General features: G+C 43.1%; 1 protein-coding gene across 3 annotated transcripts in view; it reads right to left on the bottom strand.

The window, feature by feature from the left end:
* Positions 1–19,933, bottom strand: part of SPATA17 (spermatogenesis associated 17) — a 117,885-nt gene that overhangs the window by 29,213 nt on the left and 68,739 nt on the right. For 2 of the 3 annotated variants that reach the window (XM_048495372.1, XM_048495289.1), the window contains 2 exons: positions 13,275–13,469; positions 2,886–3,034 (listed from right to left, as the gene is read on the bottom strand). In XM_048495372.1, the coding sequence (XP_048351329.1) occupies positions 2,886–3,034; positions 13,275–13,469 (344 nt within the window). The remainder of the gene's footprint in view (positions 1–2,885; positions 3,035–13,274; positions 13,470–19,933) is intronic. The other variant, XM_048495450.1, reaches the window with a different exon arrangement.

Raw genomic sequence — 19,933 nt, 5'->3', positions numbered from 1 at the left:
TAGACTTTAATGGAGCCAAAAAACATTGGATTTCTAAACAAACAAACAAACAAACAAACAAACAAACAAAAAAGCTGAAAAAAGCCTCTTACCATTATGGGTATTCAGCTTTTTCATCTTTACTGAAAAATCTGAAGAAATGCAGGGAAAATGGTGTATAATGCCCCTATAATGTATACTGCACACTTATAAATGAAATTTAAATTCTGCAAGTATAGATACACATTTTTGGTTGTACGGAACATTTACTCAAGGCTGGATCAAGTGTGTGCATGGGTAATGAAATTCCCACAGCCTAACATTTCATGCTGTGTGTACTTTTGCTGTCCTGGTTCTTTCTATAATTTCATTTCTATAATTTCATTTCCTGAAATTTGTCGTTTAAAAAAGGCTCATTTTCAGACTTTTAAAGCACTGATGGCATTTTATCCATAGATGTGGAATAAGGAGACCCAACACCATGAGCTAGGTCGATCAAAAAACCAACTCGATGCTCATTGCTCAAGAGAGATCTGCAGCACACGCAGGCCAAAACCACATTCCTTTTCTAAGTGCAGTGTGGGCAATTGGTGGGATGCAGAAGAGTCAGGCCTCCTCTGTATTGTGCAACTGGGCCATCACATGGGTACAATTCATGCTTCTCCTCGGCAAACGTTCTTTAGCACTCAAGGGTGGTGTAACGCATCCTATTCCCATAGCTATGAGGTCTGTGGTCAATAGCATAGTTGGCCCATTTGGAGCCTGGGGAGGACTTCGAATTTTTCGTCTACCCCCATGGCCCGCCACACTCCACTTACCTAGAAGCTGGCCGACGGGAGCAGGCTTCCCTCGTCCTGGACTTTGCTTCAGTGCAATGTGCGCATGTTGTGCTGGCTGAGGCCCAGCCAATTCTGGAGAGAAGGGGCATGACTGGGCCTCGGCTGGCGTGATGTGCGCACCCCACCCCCGCACCCATTGGCCTGCCTTCAGAGCATGCCAACGGCTGGAGGATAGCTGACAGGTGAAGGCCTCATCCTGGGCTGGGCCACGGCACGATGCGTGCACGTCATACTGAGGTCCAGCCACATCTGGGAAGGAGGAGGGGCATGGCTGGGCCTCAGCAAAATGTGTATGTCACCTATTTGTCTGTCAGCCACCCTCCAGAGCATGCCCATGGCTGGAGGGTGGCGAACAGGCACAGGCCTTGTCCTGCGCTGGACCTCGGCACAACGCACACACATCGTGATGAAGCCCAGCCCCTTCCTGGAATGAGGAGTGGCATGGCTAGGCTTCAGTGCAACATGTACGCCACCCCTGCACTTGTCAGCTGGCCGCCAGCCATGGCCACGTTTCCAGACCAGCCATGGCCGTGCTCTTCATGTCGCGCCAAGGCCCAGTCACGCCCCTCATCCTTCCCAAAAATGTGGAGGGAGATTTTAGTGCTCCCACGTAACGCCCACAGGTGCGCCCAGGGCATTTGTCCCCAGATGTCCCCATGGCAGCTATGCCACTGTTTGTGGGTCAAGAATAATGGCATCTCTCAAGAGGTTTTTATCCCAAGTTCATGAAGGCAGTGAGGCCCCAGGCTCCTGGTCTGAAGATTACCCCTCCATCTTCCAAAAAGGATGCCTTATGGTATTCACCTATCCTATACTGCACATCACTGAAACAACATATTTCCCGTTGCTCCTGCCACTGAGCAGGGGAATCAGCTCACTGCGTGGTCCATCCTGCTGCCCTACTTCTGCCTTGCTGCCAAGATGTCCTGCTGCAGATTCCTCAAGAAAATGTCATAGCCCTCATCTGAAAGTTGTACTCTGTCAGACTTGTAACAGTACAGAAGACAATGTACAGAAGAACAGAAGACAATGCTAGATACTTGGGCACACAATATTCATGCCAATATTCATCACCATTCAACTTAGCCTGCACTCTCTCCAGGTGCACTGGATGCATCATACCCATCTAGACTTGATGTGAAGCATATCGACCATTCAGTCAGCACACCCAGAACAAAAGCCCTCAAGTGCTCAATGCCTGCTAGGGTATGCAAAACAACTGACTTTCACACAAGTTTCCTCATTTTTCTCTCACTCAGACAAATTATCATATTGTAAGCCGCTGAGGTGGTGCCCCCTCCTTTTTCCTCTGCTTCAACATCAGGGTTGCCCTTATATTATTGGGACCCGCCGTCCTTCCCTTTTCTGTTTTGGGAGGAGGGTCTGTTAATAGGTTTTTCGGTGCCTTTATTGTAATATCGCTGTTTTAAATGGGATTTTATTGTTTATTTAGTAATTTAAACTGTTGGAGCCTAGGTAAATTGTTTTTATTGTTTGCTCCTCATTAGTATTGTATTGGATTTTTATGTTGTAAACCGCCCAGAGCCCCTCGGAGATAGGGCGGTATAGAAAACGAAGCAATAAACAAACAAACAAACAAACAAACAAATAAAATAAGGTGGGGGAAGACCTTCAGGTGATGGTGGATGGGTCACAATAACTGGCCCCACAGCATGCCCCTTCTCTGTTGCCACATGATGCATAACAAATGTTATATTTTTGGGCTGTGAAATTCCCAATTCTTAATTTTCAAGCAAAATCAGATGCCACCAAAGTGATCAAATATATAGCAGAGGAAGGGAGTGTTGAAATCTGGTTGGATCCAGAGCTATGTGCAGCAGTGGAGCTCTTTCTTGGCCATAAGTGCCTAATTCATTTCACCAAGATCAATTGTGCATCACCTGAAGTGGCTACTTTTAAAACCATTTAAGTACCGTGATTACACAATTATAGGCCAAAGCATATATCAATTAAATCAGGGTTGCAGTTAGCAGAATCAACAGCATCAGCAGAATCAGAGGAAGCAGTATAGTATAATGAAAATGCCAGAAAAATGAAGGGACTTACTCATCGTCATGTACACGGTTTCTCCATTCCTCTTCTTTTAACTTTTCTCTGGCTTCTTCTAGGGAAGCGTCAGATGCTGCCACCCGCAAGCTTGGCTCAAAAGGCTTGAGACGCTGCTGTAATACCTCAACAGTATCGCGAAAGGGACCCTGACAGGTACAGGACAAAATTTATGTTATATGCGGCAGCTGTTCACCTTCATTTTGTTTTTAATTAATGTCCTGTTATTGATGAAGGACACTACAGAGAAGTGGGGTTAAAATAAATGACTAATTTTATCAGAAAGTTCTCTTATTTCTCTATAAGCTTGAAACAGTTTACCATGACAGTTCTGAAACTTTAGCAGTCCAAGGCCTTCCATTCGGATTTAAATTTTATGTGGACTTTCAAGTCCTTTTCTCCTTCATGGCTGATGTCTGCCATGCACTGGAGAATCCTTTTCATAGACTATGTGAGGAGAAATATAGACCATATAGAGGCCTCCAAACAAGTAAATGAAATCGATACGAGCTAGACCAGTGATTCTCAACCTGGGGGTCGGGACCCCTCTGGGGGTCGAACGACCCTTTCACAGGGGTCGCCTAAGACTCTCTGCATCAGTGTTCTCCATCTTTAAAATGGATAAATGTTAGGGGTCACCCCAACATGAGGAACTGTATTAAAGGGTCACGGCATTAGGAAGGTTGAGAACCACTGAACTAGACTATAAAAATAATTAGAAGGAAATATTAGTATTGTCTGTACATGATCTACAAGGTCAGAACTTGAAAGGTTACCAACTCCAACTTAGGAAATTTCTGAAAATTTGGGATGTTGCCTGTGGAAGATGAGTTCACAATAACCTTTCTAAGGAAGCTGATCTCAGTCTGGAGATAAACTGTAATTTTGGGAGAACTTCTGGCTGCATCTGTAGGTTGGTATTCCCAACTCAGAAGGCAGTTCATTCTATAGTGTCGCAGCTCAAATACTCTGATCTGATTTTAATCAATCTCACTCACGAATTGGGAAGGGTAGCGAGAACCTTTCTTATTGAATGATAACTGAACTAGCTGAACAGGTCTTGATGAAATTTCAGAACAGAAATCAAAACACTAGTGTTACACAAAACCTGAACATCAGGTATTGAAAAGCCACTGCTGGGCTATTATTGTTTATAGATTCTGGGAGGCTTCAGGAACCAACAGCTCTGTGAGCTCCCACCCTTCAAAAGAGCCAAAAGTTGATTCCAGCCTTTTTCCAAGCGAATAGATTGTTTCCTGCTCCCATTCCTAGAAAAATGACAGGGCTCAATTTCTGCAGGAACTAAATGGGCACAGAAAAGTCTGCCCTTTGTCTGTACATAGAATCATAGAGCTGGAAGAGACCCCAAGGTCAATCAAGTCCAACCCCCTGCAATGCAGGAACACACAATCAAAGAACTCCTGACACATGACCATCCAGCCCCTCTTTAAAAACCTCCAAAGAAGGAGACTCCATCACACTCCGAGGTAGTGCATTCCACTGTTGAACAGCCCTTACTGTCAGGAGGTTTTTCCTGATGTTTAGGTGGAATGTCTTTTCCTGCACCTTGAACCCATTACTCCTGGTCCTAGTCTCTGGAGCAGCAGAAAACAAGCTTGCTCCCTCACCAACATGACATCCTTTCAAATATCTAAACATGGCTATCATGTCACCTCTTAACCTTCTCTTCACCAAATGAAACATACCCAGCTCCCTAAGTCTCTCCCCATAGGGCATCGATTCCAGACCTTTTACCATTTTGTGAACCCCTTGGAACACCTGAACAGACAAACCCCAGTTTGAGGAATGTTGGCTTTCAATACCAAGGCTGTAAATAATTATTTAAGGATTAAGCAGACATGTTGTTCTGATTAGATACAGGTATCATAAAGGATAGGGATTTTGAATGAATCTGCATCATAGCGCTTAGACATTTTACGAACCCAGTATAATTTCTCTGAGAAAGAAAGTAGAATACAAATCGAGATTTCATTTTGGTTCATGTCTTGTGCAGAGTAGTGGTGGCAGCTGTCCAGCCACCAACTGATGAGTGAATGCAAGAGCCCTATTTGACCTCTTTTCATCCCCTTTTTCCTAGCAATTTGGGTGATGTTTTGTCAGCATCTTAGCCAAAGTGTGCCCAAGGAAATGTAGCTATCAGGGTATGATGTTAATTCAGTTGGGAGCACAGACACAGTTGGGGGCTCATGAGGAGGGCCTGAAAATGAATGACTGGAGAATTTGGCACTTTTTTTTTCATAAGAGGTCTCCAACGTTGATCATAAATTGTCAGGCTCTTTGTGACTAGAGCCTGGGAGGAAGCCTTTTTCTTGACTATACCATTCCAAAACACAGGTGGAGATTCAAATAACTTGATGTTCTGCCACATTAAAAAAAACCCTCAAGATGTTCTCAAGGAGAATATTTCTAGCCTAGTGTTTTCCCTGACATGCTACATTTTTTACATGTAGGATATTATTTGATTTTGCTTACTATCATAGCTGCAAGTTGTTTAGCTGGTCATTGGTCTTTCATTACAATTCGAGTCCCACTCAGAGGCCTAAGACATTGTAATGGATTGGTGTAGTATTCATGTGGATCCTAGCAGGGCTGCTTTTTGAATCTGACAGATGTTGATTTTGTAAATTTGAAGATGTCTCAAGTGCAGCCTAGTGTTTTTGGAATAGTGCCTGGGGTGCCATTACCACTGGGATGACCTCCGCAGGTTTGTGCCATAGTCACTGAATCTCAATCTTTAAATCGTTATTATTATTACTATTATTAATGAGGGAACATTACATCACAGGAATGCCCACTGACAGCCTGAAATGGTGCGGTTTTATCAAGTAATCTGCTGGCTGAAGAACTAGGACATACAAATATATGGTCAGAGACAACACTGTCCAGAACTAGACAAATTGCCTCTTGCCTTTAGGTAGTAATCAGTATGAATTTGCCTGGAGCATCACTTGCAGTGTAATTCAGGACAATTTACAGGTGTTCTGACTTTTGCTGAGTTGCTAATTACAAGATTGTTTCCTTTTACTATTGTTGTTCAAGTAGTAAAGTAGTAAAACATTTTAAAAAGAGGGGCTGAGGGCAAATATCCTAATCATGCCTCTTATTCTGAAGGATCTCTTTCTTTAAATAGGTTATCACTAACAAGTCACAGCTGGAGTTACGGCAAGAACTCAGTGAAGACTGCAGGGCTAATAAAAAGAAATGATTCACGCCTCATTTATGTTCACTTATGTTTTACATTAATAGAAACCAATAATAGGAACCAGTTACCATAAAAGTCATAGACCGTAAATAACACAAATGGCAAATAAGTATCATCTAGTACTTTTCACAGCTGGACAAGAGGATTGCTATATTTGAAAGTTGTTAGTGGATTTTTTTTTTACTGGAACTTTACTATTTAAAGGCATACCACCTCAGTTCTCAGGCCTCTGGGAAAAAAACCCAAAGAAGCACATAATTATAGTGGCTATTATGCTTTGTGAACATTTTTCTTCACATTAATTTCCTACTAGAACAATTATGGAAAGAATAAATTTATTTTACTGGGATCACTACAGGGCCTTTAAAAGAGCATAAAAGAAATAAAAAGCATTATTAGGTTTCTCAGAATAATGAGTTGCAATAGTAATTCACTCAAAACAGTCAGTGTTATTTGCTTACATTATCTTGCATTTGAGAATGGATATTTGCAATCAAGAACACTGAATGAGAAAAAGAATTAGCCATACCTCATCAATTATAATTCTTAAAGTATAGACCAGGATGCACATGCACAATGCACAACACTAAACTGTCATTATTTTTTTTCTTTAAGAAGTCCTGCCTTGATTCCAAATATGTTGCACTCATCATTAAAGTGTGTTCCTGTCATGGCTAAATTCAAGCAAGCTTTACAGAAGATTCCATAGTGATCTGAAGATACTTGTGCTAAATTGTATTCTCACCACACTCCGGTAATCTTGTTAATGCTGGAGCCCAATGAACCTCAAGCAGCTTCTCTAGCTGCAAGTGCTTTCCCTTCAGTGGCAATGGGTAAGATACCTCCCCAGATGCAAACGAAATCAGAACTTTCATTATCTGTGCAGGGGCCCAGACCTAAGAATTAGATACAGCGATATTGTTCCCAAAGTTTGCTTCAAAAGCAACTTTTTTCAAAATTACTGTGTAAGACCATAAGGACAGGATATTCTGATATTTTTGTGTGGTCTAGCAAAGGTTCATAACACTGGGGAGGGGTTTCTTAATTTTGTTCTTTTTGAAACAGGATACAAGTGTCATTTTTAAAGCAGAGAATACAGGTACCATGAATCTGTCACCCACTATTTGTATTTATTTATTTAAAATATTGATATGCTGTCTCTCCAGAGACCTGCTCAAGATGTGCACAAGGTGTGCAAAAACCATAAATAAAATTATAAAAACAACATAAGGCTTCTCAGTTTAGCATAGCAATACCCAGTATTCCATAGTGGTCTCCTATCCAAGTACTAACCTGGGCTGGCTCTGCTTATCTTCTGAGATCTGATGAGATCAGGCTAGCCTGGGCAATTAGGTTAGGGTTAAAGGTAAGGTGCCACTAGTGAAAAAGTCTTGACTCTGGTTGCCATCTCCCTCACCTCTGCAGGTAGGGACATAGAGAGCAAGGCTTGCAAAGAATACCTTACATGGTGGACTGGACAGCAAAGATTGAGGCATATCATACATTTGTTTGCGTCTAATATGCTCATCTGGCTTGATATTTTCACCTTAGAGGATGCCTCAAACTATAAGTGTGGAGAAATTGTCTTTTTTAGCTTTCTACCTGCTTATTTGAGCTAACACTAAGTAGCTGCTTTAATTGAAGGTCACAGCCCAGCTGTGGGATATTTCCTTAATGGCTAAAACTTCACAACCCCTTTCAAGTATTTGCACCTGACATGGGCGTAGCTACCATGGGGACATGAGGGTACAAATGTCCCGGTCGCCCACCATTTGATCATATGGGGGGGGGCAAAGAAAAATTTGGGTTCATTTCTATTTTTTTTGGTATTTTTAATGTTTTTACGTTGTTGGCTGGCAGGGGGCACATTTTTTAGGGGAGCCCCTATTGAGGATCCATAACTTTGGACCCCTTGAACCAAACTTAACTGAACCTAAGTGATATCATAAGGATAGTCTCCTGCTGGTACCACCCAGATTTGGTGAATTTTGGTTCAGGGGGTCCTAAGTTATGGACCCCCAAAGGTGGTGCCCCATCCCCCATTGTTTCCAATGGGAACTAATAGTAGATGGGGCTACCCTTTTGAGGGTCCATAACTTTGAACCCCCTGAATCAAACTTCACATAACCTAGGTGGTATCATCAGGATAGTCTCCTATCCTGATACCACCCAGGTTTGGTGAATTGTGGTTCAGGGGGTCCAAACTATGGACTCTCAAAGGGGGCGCCCCATCCCCCCACCCCACCCCAAAACAGCATCACTTTCAATATTGTTTAAACTAGTGAGCCCAGAGCCTCCCTTCAAAGTGGATTTAAAAGGAGAATCTGGGCTCTCTAGTCTAAACAACATTAAAAGTGATGCTGTTTCAGGGTGGATTCCCCCACCCCACACCAAAACAGCATCACTTTCAATTTTATTAAAACTAGGGAGCTCAGAGTCTCCCTTTAAGGTGAATCTGGGCACCCCAGTTTAAACAAGATTGAAAGTGATGCTGTTTTGGGGTTGATCCAATTGGTCATGCTGGCAGGGGCTGATGGGATTTGTAGTCCATGAACATCTGGAGAGCCGCAGGTTGCAGACCCCTGCTCTAGTCTAAACAACATTGAAAGTGATGCTGTTTCGGGGTGGATTCTCCCTTTGTGGGGGATTTAAAAGGAGAATCTGGGCTCCCTAGTTTAAACAACATTGAAAATGATGCTGTTTTGGGGTGGATCCCTCCCCCTGCATCACTTTCAACACTGTTTAAACTAGGAAGCCCTGGGTATGCAGATTTGTGAGTTGGGGCATGTTCTATAATGTGATGGTGACTTTGTGATCTGGTACAAAAAAATCATTGTGGTGTGTGTGTGTGTGTGGACACCCATAAGGGGCAGGGGGGGTATGGAAAATTCAGATTTTGCCCCAGGCTCCATTTTCCCTAGCTACGCCTCTGGCACCTGATAGCAATAATGATTTGTGCACTAAACTGTCTTTTTCAATTGGTGTTAGAGTGTGATTGGTCAGCTTATGCCACCTGACCAGTAGTTTCTTTATAACTGCCCTTCAATATTAAAATGAACATCTCAACATCTCAACTTTTTTTCCTGCCTGATATCTTAGACATTTTGATGCTGTTAGTCTTCCGGCCAGTGATGATCAGTTATACTTTTTTGTCTTTCACTTTGATTGCTGTTTGGAACAAAAGCTACACTACCAATGTTTTATGTTGTTATTTTAATTTTAGCTATTTTTCTGATGTTGCTTGCCCTCACTCAACTGACTCTGTGTGGGTATTGCAAATGTTATCTTGTTTGTTGAGCATGTGTTGTACTCAATGAACCTTAAAAAATGTTTTACTCAATTTTTACCTCTGAGTCGTGTGCAACTCCAATCCAGTTCCATGTTGAGAGGTGGCTAGTCAGCAGTACTTCCACAATAAGACTAAAAAAATTAGCTCTTAGAATGGACCATGTGAGGTTGCTTTATATCAAGTCAGATCATTGGTCCATCCAGCTCATTAGTGTCTACTCTAACTGGTAGTGTAGTTCTCCAGCTTACCATGGCCATTCTTTCCCAACATGTGCTACTTGAGATCCTTTTACTGGAGATGCCGTGGGGTGAAACTGGGACATTCTACATGCAAAGCATATTCTCGATACCTAAGCCAAGACCCTCCTGGATGCCAAGACTGCATTAACTCAGGTCTCCGGAGATCTTGGAGCCATTATAAGTGCAACACTATGAGTACTGCCATAGTAACAGCAATAAACACAAACATTTGAAATAAAAGTTAAGCATACATTCCAGTCTTACTTTCCTCCCTGCTTCAAATAGTCAGATCATTCCTGAATATCCCTGCAAAAATATCGCACCATCACCTATTGGACAACCATATCACCATCTAACTCTTAGGTGGTGTCCAGTGGTCTGTTTAAGAAAGAAGCCTTTTTTTCTGAGTACTCATGTTTCAGTGATGATCTTCATGTTTTATGGTGTGGCAGCATTATACCAGTACAAGGAGATGTGTTGATATCATTGAGATTGCACTTAGCGTATCCTACCTTGAGAGCACCACACCTCCTTCAAATGTATTGACTGAAATATCTTGAAAAATGCAACAGGCAATAATGTGGGCATTTGCTAGACCACAGCAACAACACAGCCCATAAAATTGGACTGAAGCAAGAGCATTAGTGTCTGAATCCATTTATGTTTTTCTCTACATGTAATTTATGGGTTTTTCTAACTGAAGCTGGCAACTCTACCACTCCACCCCCTTCCAGTGACTGGGGGGACCTTAAGAACATAAGACCTTGCAATTATACAAAAAAATAAGGAAAGAAGTTTCCTCAAACCCACGAAGTAAGAAGTGCCACAGGTGGACCTGTTGTTTGAGAATCTTATGAGTCAAAGAGAACTGGAAATGTGCACCCAGGTGTTTAGTAACAGTGTAAATGTGTGTGTGGGGGGGAATCCCATTCTGGATGTGGTGCAAGCTTCCGCTGGTGTACATGCCCTCTCCAGGACACTTAGGCTGGCAGAGGGGCAAATATACCAGTGGTGGGCCACTGTGGCACTTCATGATGCCTGGCCTTGTGCCGGTGCTTGCACTTTGCCCCCAGCTATGCTGGCATTCTGGGGAATGGTGTTGATCTTAGTTGTCCCTCAGACCCCTCTCAGCCCCTGAACACCAGTAGAGTTCCCGGCTGAGATGTGCTATGATTTCTGTGATGTATCCCTATTCTCCGCTATGGGGGAATTAGAGGGTTTTTAAAAAACTTTTTCAGGCTTCCCACATCATAGGAAAGCCATGTGGAATAGACAGAGTGGCACTCAAGCAATGCTGTCCCTCTCTACCTCAGCTCTGGATCGTGTTGTCCAGTTCCCAAATTTCTGCCTAGTGCAGAAATCAGGTAATGGGGGTGGGTGGGTAGGGGGGTCCCCAAGTATGCATTAATGTACTTCAGTGATCACCAGAAAAGAGAACTCAAATTTTCATTAAGGCACTGCAATGTGATATAGAGGGTTCTGTATTTTAATAGATAATTAGACATCTTAGATAACAAATATGAAATAATTATCTATTCACACTAAAGAAAATGAGAGGGCAGTAAGAACTTGGACAGATTGCTTACCAAAGTCTTACACCCTTGGTTCAACTATCTATTGAGGGAGGAATATAGATTCTATCACAAACTCCAGCCTTTCTTGCAATTTGCCAGAGAAGGAGGGATGTGATCACTAAATGTTTATTCTATCTGGACATGAATTCACATTTTTACACTCTCTTTGAGACCCAAGCACTTTGGGGTGGGGGGTATCTAAACACTCACATGGTGCAGATTGTGTAAAATACAGAAGTTTAATGTCAAAGATCATGCTCACTGAGAACTAAGCCACACGAACGGTTGCTAATTACAAATCCCTCATTGTCACACCACCAGACCACTTTCAGAACAGTACATTCTGATAGATTTTCATTTCCAGCTGTTTCATCAGCTCAGACCAATGTCCTTTCCCAGACTTATACCTCTAAATTGTGTTGTCCAGGGATTTAGCCGTGTGACTCCCATTAACATCAATAAGAGTCGCACAGTTAAATCCACGCACAGTACTTTGAAAATTTACTCCATGGTGTACATCCCAGGGCACTGAAAGGATTAAAGTATTATACAGCAAATTCCCTCTTCAAGGCACAGGAAATAAACAGAAGTCTTCTGCTATGTTCTGAAGGTTTTCTTGTGTAAAGCTCTTTGTGCTTAAACTTTAAGAAAGTTTCAAAATAGTATAAATGAGAGGAAGTTATCAGATCAACCCACTAGGTAAGAAACGGCACTCTGCAAGCAGATGACTACAATCAGGATATTACACTTCCTCAGAAGAGTAGTCTAATTGATTTTAATTGCTAAACCAAGCAAGCTCACCAGGTTTGCAGCCTGAAGTAGTTTTAGAAACATTAAAACATTAAAATATTAATAACATATCTTATGCTATTAAAGGTTTTGGAAAGTGGAAACTGAATTGAATAAAATATCAATACAATCCATATACAGTGTTGGCTTCACTAAGATGGATTCTGTGTGGGTTTAGAAATGTACAAGAAAGAGAACCATAAAGGCTTGCAAGGACAGAGAAATCCTGCTAGCTGAAGTTCAAGTTTATTCCCCCTGTTGAGACAGGCATTGTTGCAGAGGAGGTTTGTGGTGGGCAGGTTTTTTTTAAAAATAAGCGTTGCCCCCTGTCTCCAATGCGAGCCGCTGGGCCCTGTCAGATGAAGAGCCTGTATTTGCTCCTGATTTCATCAAAATGGAGGTTGGGTCTGCATTTGTAACTCTATAGAGCCAAAGAAACTTAAGCAAAGAGACTGCCATACATATTATATAGCAATAACTTTCAGACTGTAAACATCCTAGACCACAGTATTTAATTTTGTAATGATATTTATGATTATTCCCCCTGCTGGCTCAGACTTCCCACTTTCATCTCAGTTCCACCCTTACCCATCACCTTCACTTTGGTTCCCTCTTCCCACTGCTGGCTCCAGTCCATTTCTTCCCTTAACACCACTGCCCTGCACCCCACGCCACCCCCCGGTCACCATATGTCCTAGCCTTGGCATAGCATGCCCAGCTTGGGATAAGGTGCTTGTGACAAGGGAAAGGGCATATCAAGAGTGTACTGTGTGTTTATACAGATGGGATGTATCTGCGGAAGTGGAGTTCCTTGTGAACATTAGATCCCATGTGAATACTAAAGCCACCGAATTGGGAAGCAAGCTAGCATAAGTCCCATTGGCACCGTGTCTTCTTCTGTTCATTCTCCTTGCGCAGAACAATCCTAAATGTTCCAGTCATTAGTTGCTATATTTTTATTGACTGTTACATTTATCTGCTATATTTTAATTAAAATTAAATTAGATCTATATTTTGAAAAGACTTTGAGTAGAAAAGCAATTATACTTTGAAAACAATTGTACGCATGATATGGCTCACATTTCATATTTTATACCCTCATGTAGATCATATTTACTGTTTCCCATAAAAAGATAAAAGCAACAGCCTTTAAAACCATCTTATGAATATTTGTCCTAGAATAATAATTAAGAACATTGAAAGCAGCAGGCCTAAGTGGAGTGGGTCGTGGCTATTTCACAAAACAACTGCCTAAGAACAATCTATACACATTACCTGAGGTTTCTGCCTTCCAGTAGGCGGAAGTAGTAGAGCTGTTTGAGTGAAATGATCTGTACAAGGTAGCTGGTAGAAATCCACAACATCCCCCTCTCTTGGCTGTTCCTTATGACTCAGTGGTTTAGCTTTTCTCAACTGTAATTCCATTGGATCAGGGAATTTCAGATATGGCGAATTATAAACACCTGCAATCTGAGCACATGACAATATTTTTATCATTTTGATCTATCTACACTTTTAGATAGCAGGTTCAATCCAGCAGAACGATTTACAGAAGGAATTTGTGGAGATAACATTGGTCTTACCCGTGAAGGGGACTTCTCCATTGAGCAATTGATGACATCTGGGTATTTGTCAGCTACCATTCAGGAAGACAGGGGTTAAAGAAAAAACTTCCCAGGCTCCTCTCTGTGCTGTGGCTCCGCCCCTTCTCCTGGGCTCCAGTTCTGGCTTCTCCATAAAGCAGTATCCAGCTGGAAAAACTTCTGTAAAAACTTGACATTACAACGTTCAAACTCACACCCAATACAAGAGCAAAAATCCGTAGTAACCAGTAAAAGGAAGTCTTGTTGGGTGCTAAGGGAACAAGGGGCTCCTGCAACAATATGTCCAACACAAAGAGGACCTTCTGGGCCGTTAACCAGAACAAACTGTTTGTTTATACTTATAACTATATATATAAGGAGAAAAAAAATTCTAACTAATCTTGGAGCAGGATAACGACCAATGGGAGGGCAGATGTCATCAATTGCTCAATGGAGAAGTCCCCTTCACGGGTAAGACCAATGTTATTTCTCCATTGAGCAAGATGACATCTGGGTGAACTCCCCTAGAAGTGACAGATTTGGTTAAAGGGTGGGGTCGAAATCCTCTCCAATGACATGTTGAAGGACTCTGCGTCCATAATCTGCATCGGCAGCGCTGAAGACGTTCAGCCTATGGTGCCTGACAAAGGTGGATAAGGAGGACCATGTTACAGCTCTGCAAATTTCAGCCACAGGTACATTATTGTTAAAGGCTGCATTAGCGGAAGCATTGCAGACAGAGTGTGCCATGATCCCTACTGGGACCGACAGCTTTTGTACCCTATAAGCCTCACTAATACATTCCGATGGAAGGGGATGATAGCGTCTGACCCCTGTTATGGTTGGAAATGAATATGAACATGGAATCTGATCGCCTGAATTCCTGAGTTCTAATTAAGAAGGCTTTTAAGGTTCTCCTCACATCTAATGTATACTAGCACACCTCCTTGGGGAGTTTGGGATTAGGACAAAAAAGTGGGCAGAAAAATTTCCTGTTTCCTATGGAAGGTAGAATTGACCTTAGGAATAAAGGTAGGGTCAATACCACCTTGTCCTTATGAAAAACACACAATGGAGGTTCATCGAAAGGGCAGCTAGCTCCAAAACCCTTCTGGCAGAAGTGATGGCTACCAAAAAAAAAAAGGTCTTCATATGAAGATGCTTAAGAGAAATTTCCATCATGGATTCAAAAGGTTTTCTGGTCAGGCCATGTAACCCGTATGCAGCCTCCATTTGGGGAAGTGATGATTAACTGGTCTATCTTTCAGGCAGCGCCCCTAAGGAATCTAACTATGGAATCTAACCACCTAACAAACACCTTCCAGGTTGAATCGTAAATTCTTTTGGTGGAAGGTTTCCTGGAAGCCAGTATGGTGTTAAGTACAGCTGTGGGATACCCCTGAGACTCTAATTGTCGCCTTTCAACTTCCAGGCGGTCAAGTTGAGCCGCTCTGGTTCTGGGTGGAAAATGGGTCCCTGTTGTAGGAGATCTCTGTGCGATGTGAGTCTCAGAGATTTGGGTGCCAACATCTGTAAGATGTTGGTAAGCCAAGGTCGTCTGGGCCACCACGGGGTTACCAAGATGACATCTGCACTCTCTTCCCTGATCTTTCAAAGTAGTCTGGGAATCATGGGAAAAGGAGGAAAAGGCGTACAGAATTCTGTGAGGCCAGCTGGAGGACAAGGCATCCATATTCTCTGCCTCCAGGTGATGGAATCGAGACATGAATCTGGGAAGTTGTTTGTTCAGATTGGAGGCAAAGAGATCCAAGACTGATGTTCCCAGAGTTCGGTGTATCATTTGAAAAATCTCCTCTTTCAGTCGCCACTCCCCTGGATGGATGCTCTGTCTGCTCAACCAATCTGCCTGAACGTTCAAGTTTCTCTGAATATGTTCGGCTCTGATGGAAAGCACATGAGTCTCAGCCCACTGAAAGATTAGAAGGGCTTCCTCCTGTAAATCTGCGGACCTGGACCCCCCTTGTCTGTTCAGGTAAGACTTGGCCGTCGTGTTGTCTGTCCGGATTAGAACATGGGATCCTATTAAAAGATGTTGAAAACGTCTCACTGTCAACCGAATCACCCTTAATTCCAGCACATTGAAGTGAGGTATGGTCTCCTCGGCTGACCAAGTCCCTTGGATTGGAATTCCCTCGAGTGTTGCTTCCCAGCCCGGTAGACTGGCATCTGAGAACATCTGTTTGGTGGCTGCAATCCAGAAAAACCCGTCCTAAGTTTAAATAGGTTAACCTGATCCACCATAACAGGCCGACTTTGACAGAACTCGGAATCACCACCTCTCTGTGGGATTTGTGGGCAATGAGATCCTGAAATGGGCGAAGAAACCTCTGGAGCTGTCTGGATCTGAATCTTCCCCAATGTATGGCCTCTGAGAGTGCCACCATTAGACCCATCAGGCTCGCAAGTGTAAGTAGAGAACATCTGTTCTAGTGCAGGATCTGAGTTATTTTGGCCTTGCAACATTCGTTGTTTTTCCGGAGGGACCAGAATTTTGCAGGAGGTGGTGTCTATGATGAAACCTAAATGTTCCAATCTCCGTGAAGGATTTAGTGAACTCTTGGTTCGGTTGACAAGAAAGCCATGACTCTACGGGACCTGGATGGTCTCCTGAGTGTGTTGTAGTGCCTGTGTATTCTGATGTCTCTTTCCCTGAGTAACACTATCAGATTAATGAGGAGTTTGGAGAAAACTCGAGGAGCAGTGCAGAGGCCAGAGTAATTCATCTGGCTGGAGAGAGTCTGCGATGGACCTCAGGGTTTCCATTCTGAAGTGTTTCAGCCTTACGAAACAGTTGACATACTTCAAATCCAGAATCGGATGCCACTCCCCATTTTTCTCAGGTACCGTAAACAGAATGGAATAGACTCTCCGTTCTCTCTGCTCCTGTGGAACTGGCTCCACAGCCTCTATTTTTAATAGATGTGCAATGGCTTCTAGTTTCCTTGATCTCTTTTCCAGAACTTTAGACAATGGAGACATCATAAATCGACTTGGGGGTAAGGAGAGGGACTCTATTACATACCCTGATTTTCCTATTTCCAGGGACCAGGAATCTGCGTGAGAGGCTTGCCAAATCTGGTGAAATTTGAAGTCTGCCCCCCACTGCATTGCAGTTGGCATCATGCCTTGGATTGACGATTGTCTGTTGGTATTGGTCTTTTGCAGGAGGTGGCCTTCCCTGGTTCCAGTGAGGGCGACGAAAAATGTCTCTTTTAAACTGACTGTCGCTCTGTTGGGGGCAAAAAAAGGAGTGGGAGGATGACTTTTTTGTCAAACCCACAATGTGGTTTTGGAAGATGCTTTGGTTTCTCTTTAGGATCGACCAGGAACTTGTTAAGTTCCTCACCAATTATCTTCTGTCCATGGAGGGTGCATTCAGAAACCATAGACTTGGACTGCCAGTCAGTCTGCCAAGCTCTCAACCAGAGTAAGCGATGTGTAGCCACTGAGGAAACCAAGGAACGGACCAAAAAGTGACTGAATCAAGGTGGCGTCAGCTCCAAAACTAGCTGCCTAAGCATTCTGTTCACCCCTTCTCTGTGGGATTTGTGGGCTGTAGTAATTCCAGCACTTTTCTGGCCCATACAATCTAGAGATAATGGAAGCTGTAGCCGAGGCTCTAATGGCCATAGCCGCTGCTTCGTGCGCTCTTTTGCAGAACTGATCAGATCTACTGTCCTGCATGTCTTTGATTTGGCCTCTGCCATGCTTAGACACCAGGCCTGAAGACTGTAGAGCTGCCACTGGGCCATCTATAATGGGAACTTGAAATGTGTTATTAGCATAAGCAGGTAAGTCATACAATTTATGTAAAAATTGGGGCACCTTTTACTGGCCGCAGTTTGTCCCATTGATTAGTGACCTGAGTTTCAAAATATTCTGGGAAGGGAAAAAATCCTTTAGAGTCAGGATGAGGTGGAAAGAATTCACCAACACCCTTATGCAGAGAAGTGGATTTACGTTTAGAAGACCCTTCACTGCTTTTGGCTTCTCCAAGATGCAAGGCAGCCACAGATTTAAACAGTAAGTAATGGTAATCTTCCACTTTAAACAGGTGAGAAGATTGTTCAGTAACCTGCATCTCCTCTAAATCCTCTTGATTAGAGAGTATCTCCCCCTCCTCCATACTCTGAGTCTCAGAACATGAGGAGTTCTCAGTGGGCTCTGAGATTAGTTTCGGTTTTGGTTTTGGGCAGTTTTAGTTTGCTAAACAGCACCAGCCCTTTTATTTTCTCTGATAGAATGCTTGGAAATGGGGGTAATGGAGCTGAGAGAAGGACTGGGGGGACAGAGCTCCATCTGTGATTTATAAAGAGTTAACATCTCCTCTCTCATCACTGCCTTCTCCTATTGGAAGGCTCCTTTAATAAAGGCAAAAAATTTAAATCTCCTAAGGAGATCTTACCACTGTCCTCCTGTATAGCGGGAGCTTCCACCGTCTCTCCTCCCTTCTCATTTTGCTCCATATTGAGCTTGTTGAAGTCCGGACCTGGGAACACCAAGGTACGTTGGACTTGTGCAGAGCGTGGCATTGCAGCCGTCTGCCATTTTACACGCCTTTTCTTTTAGGCCCGAAGACACCTGGCCGTTAGAATGGCGCTGAGTTCGCGTTGCCCCAGCCGGGGACGCTGAGAACTCGCTCCTCTGAGGACTGCCTGCTTTGCCAGAGCCCTCCTGGGACCTTTGGCTGCCTTCACTGTCCTCTTCAGAGGACAAAAGGGTTTCCCCCTGAGGCATTGCAGAGAGGAGAAGAGGGAGGTAGAGGGATCGATCGCTTTACCGCTTCTGCTGTAAGGCAGTCAGCCGATCAGCGCGGTCGCGAAGGGAGCACTCAGCCGCTTAAAGGAAGGCTAATCTCTCTCCCAAACAGTAGAAAGTAGTCCAAGAAAAACTTTTCTCCAGTAAAAAAAATTAGATAATGGTGGCTGTGAGAGCCACCATGCCTGCTCTTCCTAAGGCAGGGAACAAACTGGAGCCCAGGAGAAGGGGCGGAGCCACAGCACAGAGAGGAGCCTGGGAAGTTTTTTCTTTAACCCCTGCCTTCCTGAATGGTAGCTGACAAATACCCAGATGTCATCTTGCTCAATGGAGAATGGATTTTTCCCCTTCCCCAAGAAATCTGCCCTTCGTTACAAAAGGATTGAGAGAGTATTGCAACAAATGTGTCACAGAATCAGGTCCTGCAGCAACAGTTGGGTACACTCATGCTTTCTCTTCTGCTTACAGCTTGTGTGGGAAAGGAAGAGGAAGGTGATTTTACCCAATGTGTCATTTATTTATTTATTTGTGAGCCTCTCTCAGTCATCAGAGGACACTTGTGTGTGGAGTGGGGAGGGGCAGACTGCTTGGGGAAGAGGATGGGGATCTGTTCCACCTTGAATTCTTGCATTGGACCCAACCTACCAATTCATACAATTATTCAATACAATTAAAAAATAAAATTAAAACATTGAAACAACAGTAATAGACAAAGATAAAATATATCACATGTACCACTTACATCTCACCTTCATTAGGGTTTTAAGGGGAGGTGGTATATTTTAACACTGTGGTTCAGTGGTAAAGAATTGGCTTGGTCTAAGGTTCAATTCCCAGCAGCACCAGTAAAAAGGATGTGGTGGTAACTAATGTGAAAGTATTGCAACAGGTTGAGAAGACAATACTGCCAATGAATGACCAACAGTGTGTGTCAGTATAAGGCAGTTTCATGTATTCAAGTGGTTTACTGGTTTTCAAACTGTCTCTTCAAAGATAATACTTTCCACATTATTTGTCTCTTGACACACTCCTATTATCTGCCTTGGAACACCCTTGGGATCTACCAGTTTGTCCCAGGCTTTTTAAATGACTGTCCTGTTGTGGAATGGTCATCAGGAGTAAGTCTAGAACTAATACTGATGATTTATAATAGGGCTGGCAAGACCAACAGCCATTCTCCTGAAGGATGCATATTCTAACTTAGGATATAGAAGTGAGTTTTCTCTTATGGGCAAAAATGTGTATTGGACTGTGGTTCATTTGGACCCTATTGTTCTACACTGTAACTCTTTGTATTATTTTTAACAAGTATGTACTGTCCTTTTGGTCATGCTTTGTAAGCTGCCTCAAACTGAACAGGAAAGGTTGGTACCACACAATTCAATACCCCAAACTGGTCATGTCTGTCAACAAGATGCAGGGATAGACCCAGGAAAAAAGTAATTCATAGTTTGGTCCTAGTGTCACTAAGAAGCTCATTTCTTGAAAACATTAGCCTGGTCAATGGAGGCCAATTGAGAGTAAATGGCTATTCAGAAGTAGGGTGAGAGAGACAGTAAGCAGGTATAGCGA

The sequence above is a fragment of the Sphaerodactylus townsendi genome, linkage group LG01, assembly GCF_021028975.2.
Source record: "Sphaerodactylus townsendi isolate TG3544 linkage group LG01, MPM_Stown_v2.3, whole genome shotgun sequence".
NCBI lineage: Eukaryota > Metazoa > Chordata > Lepidosauria > Squamata > Sphaerodactylidae > Sphaerodactylus > Sphaerodactylus townsendi.
This window is presented reverse-complemented; position numbering and strand designations above follow the sequence as displayed.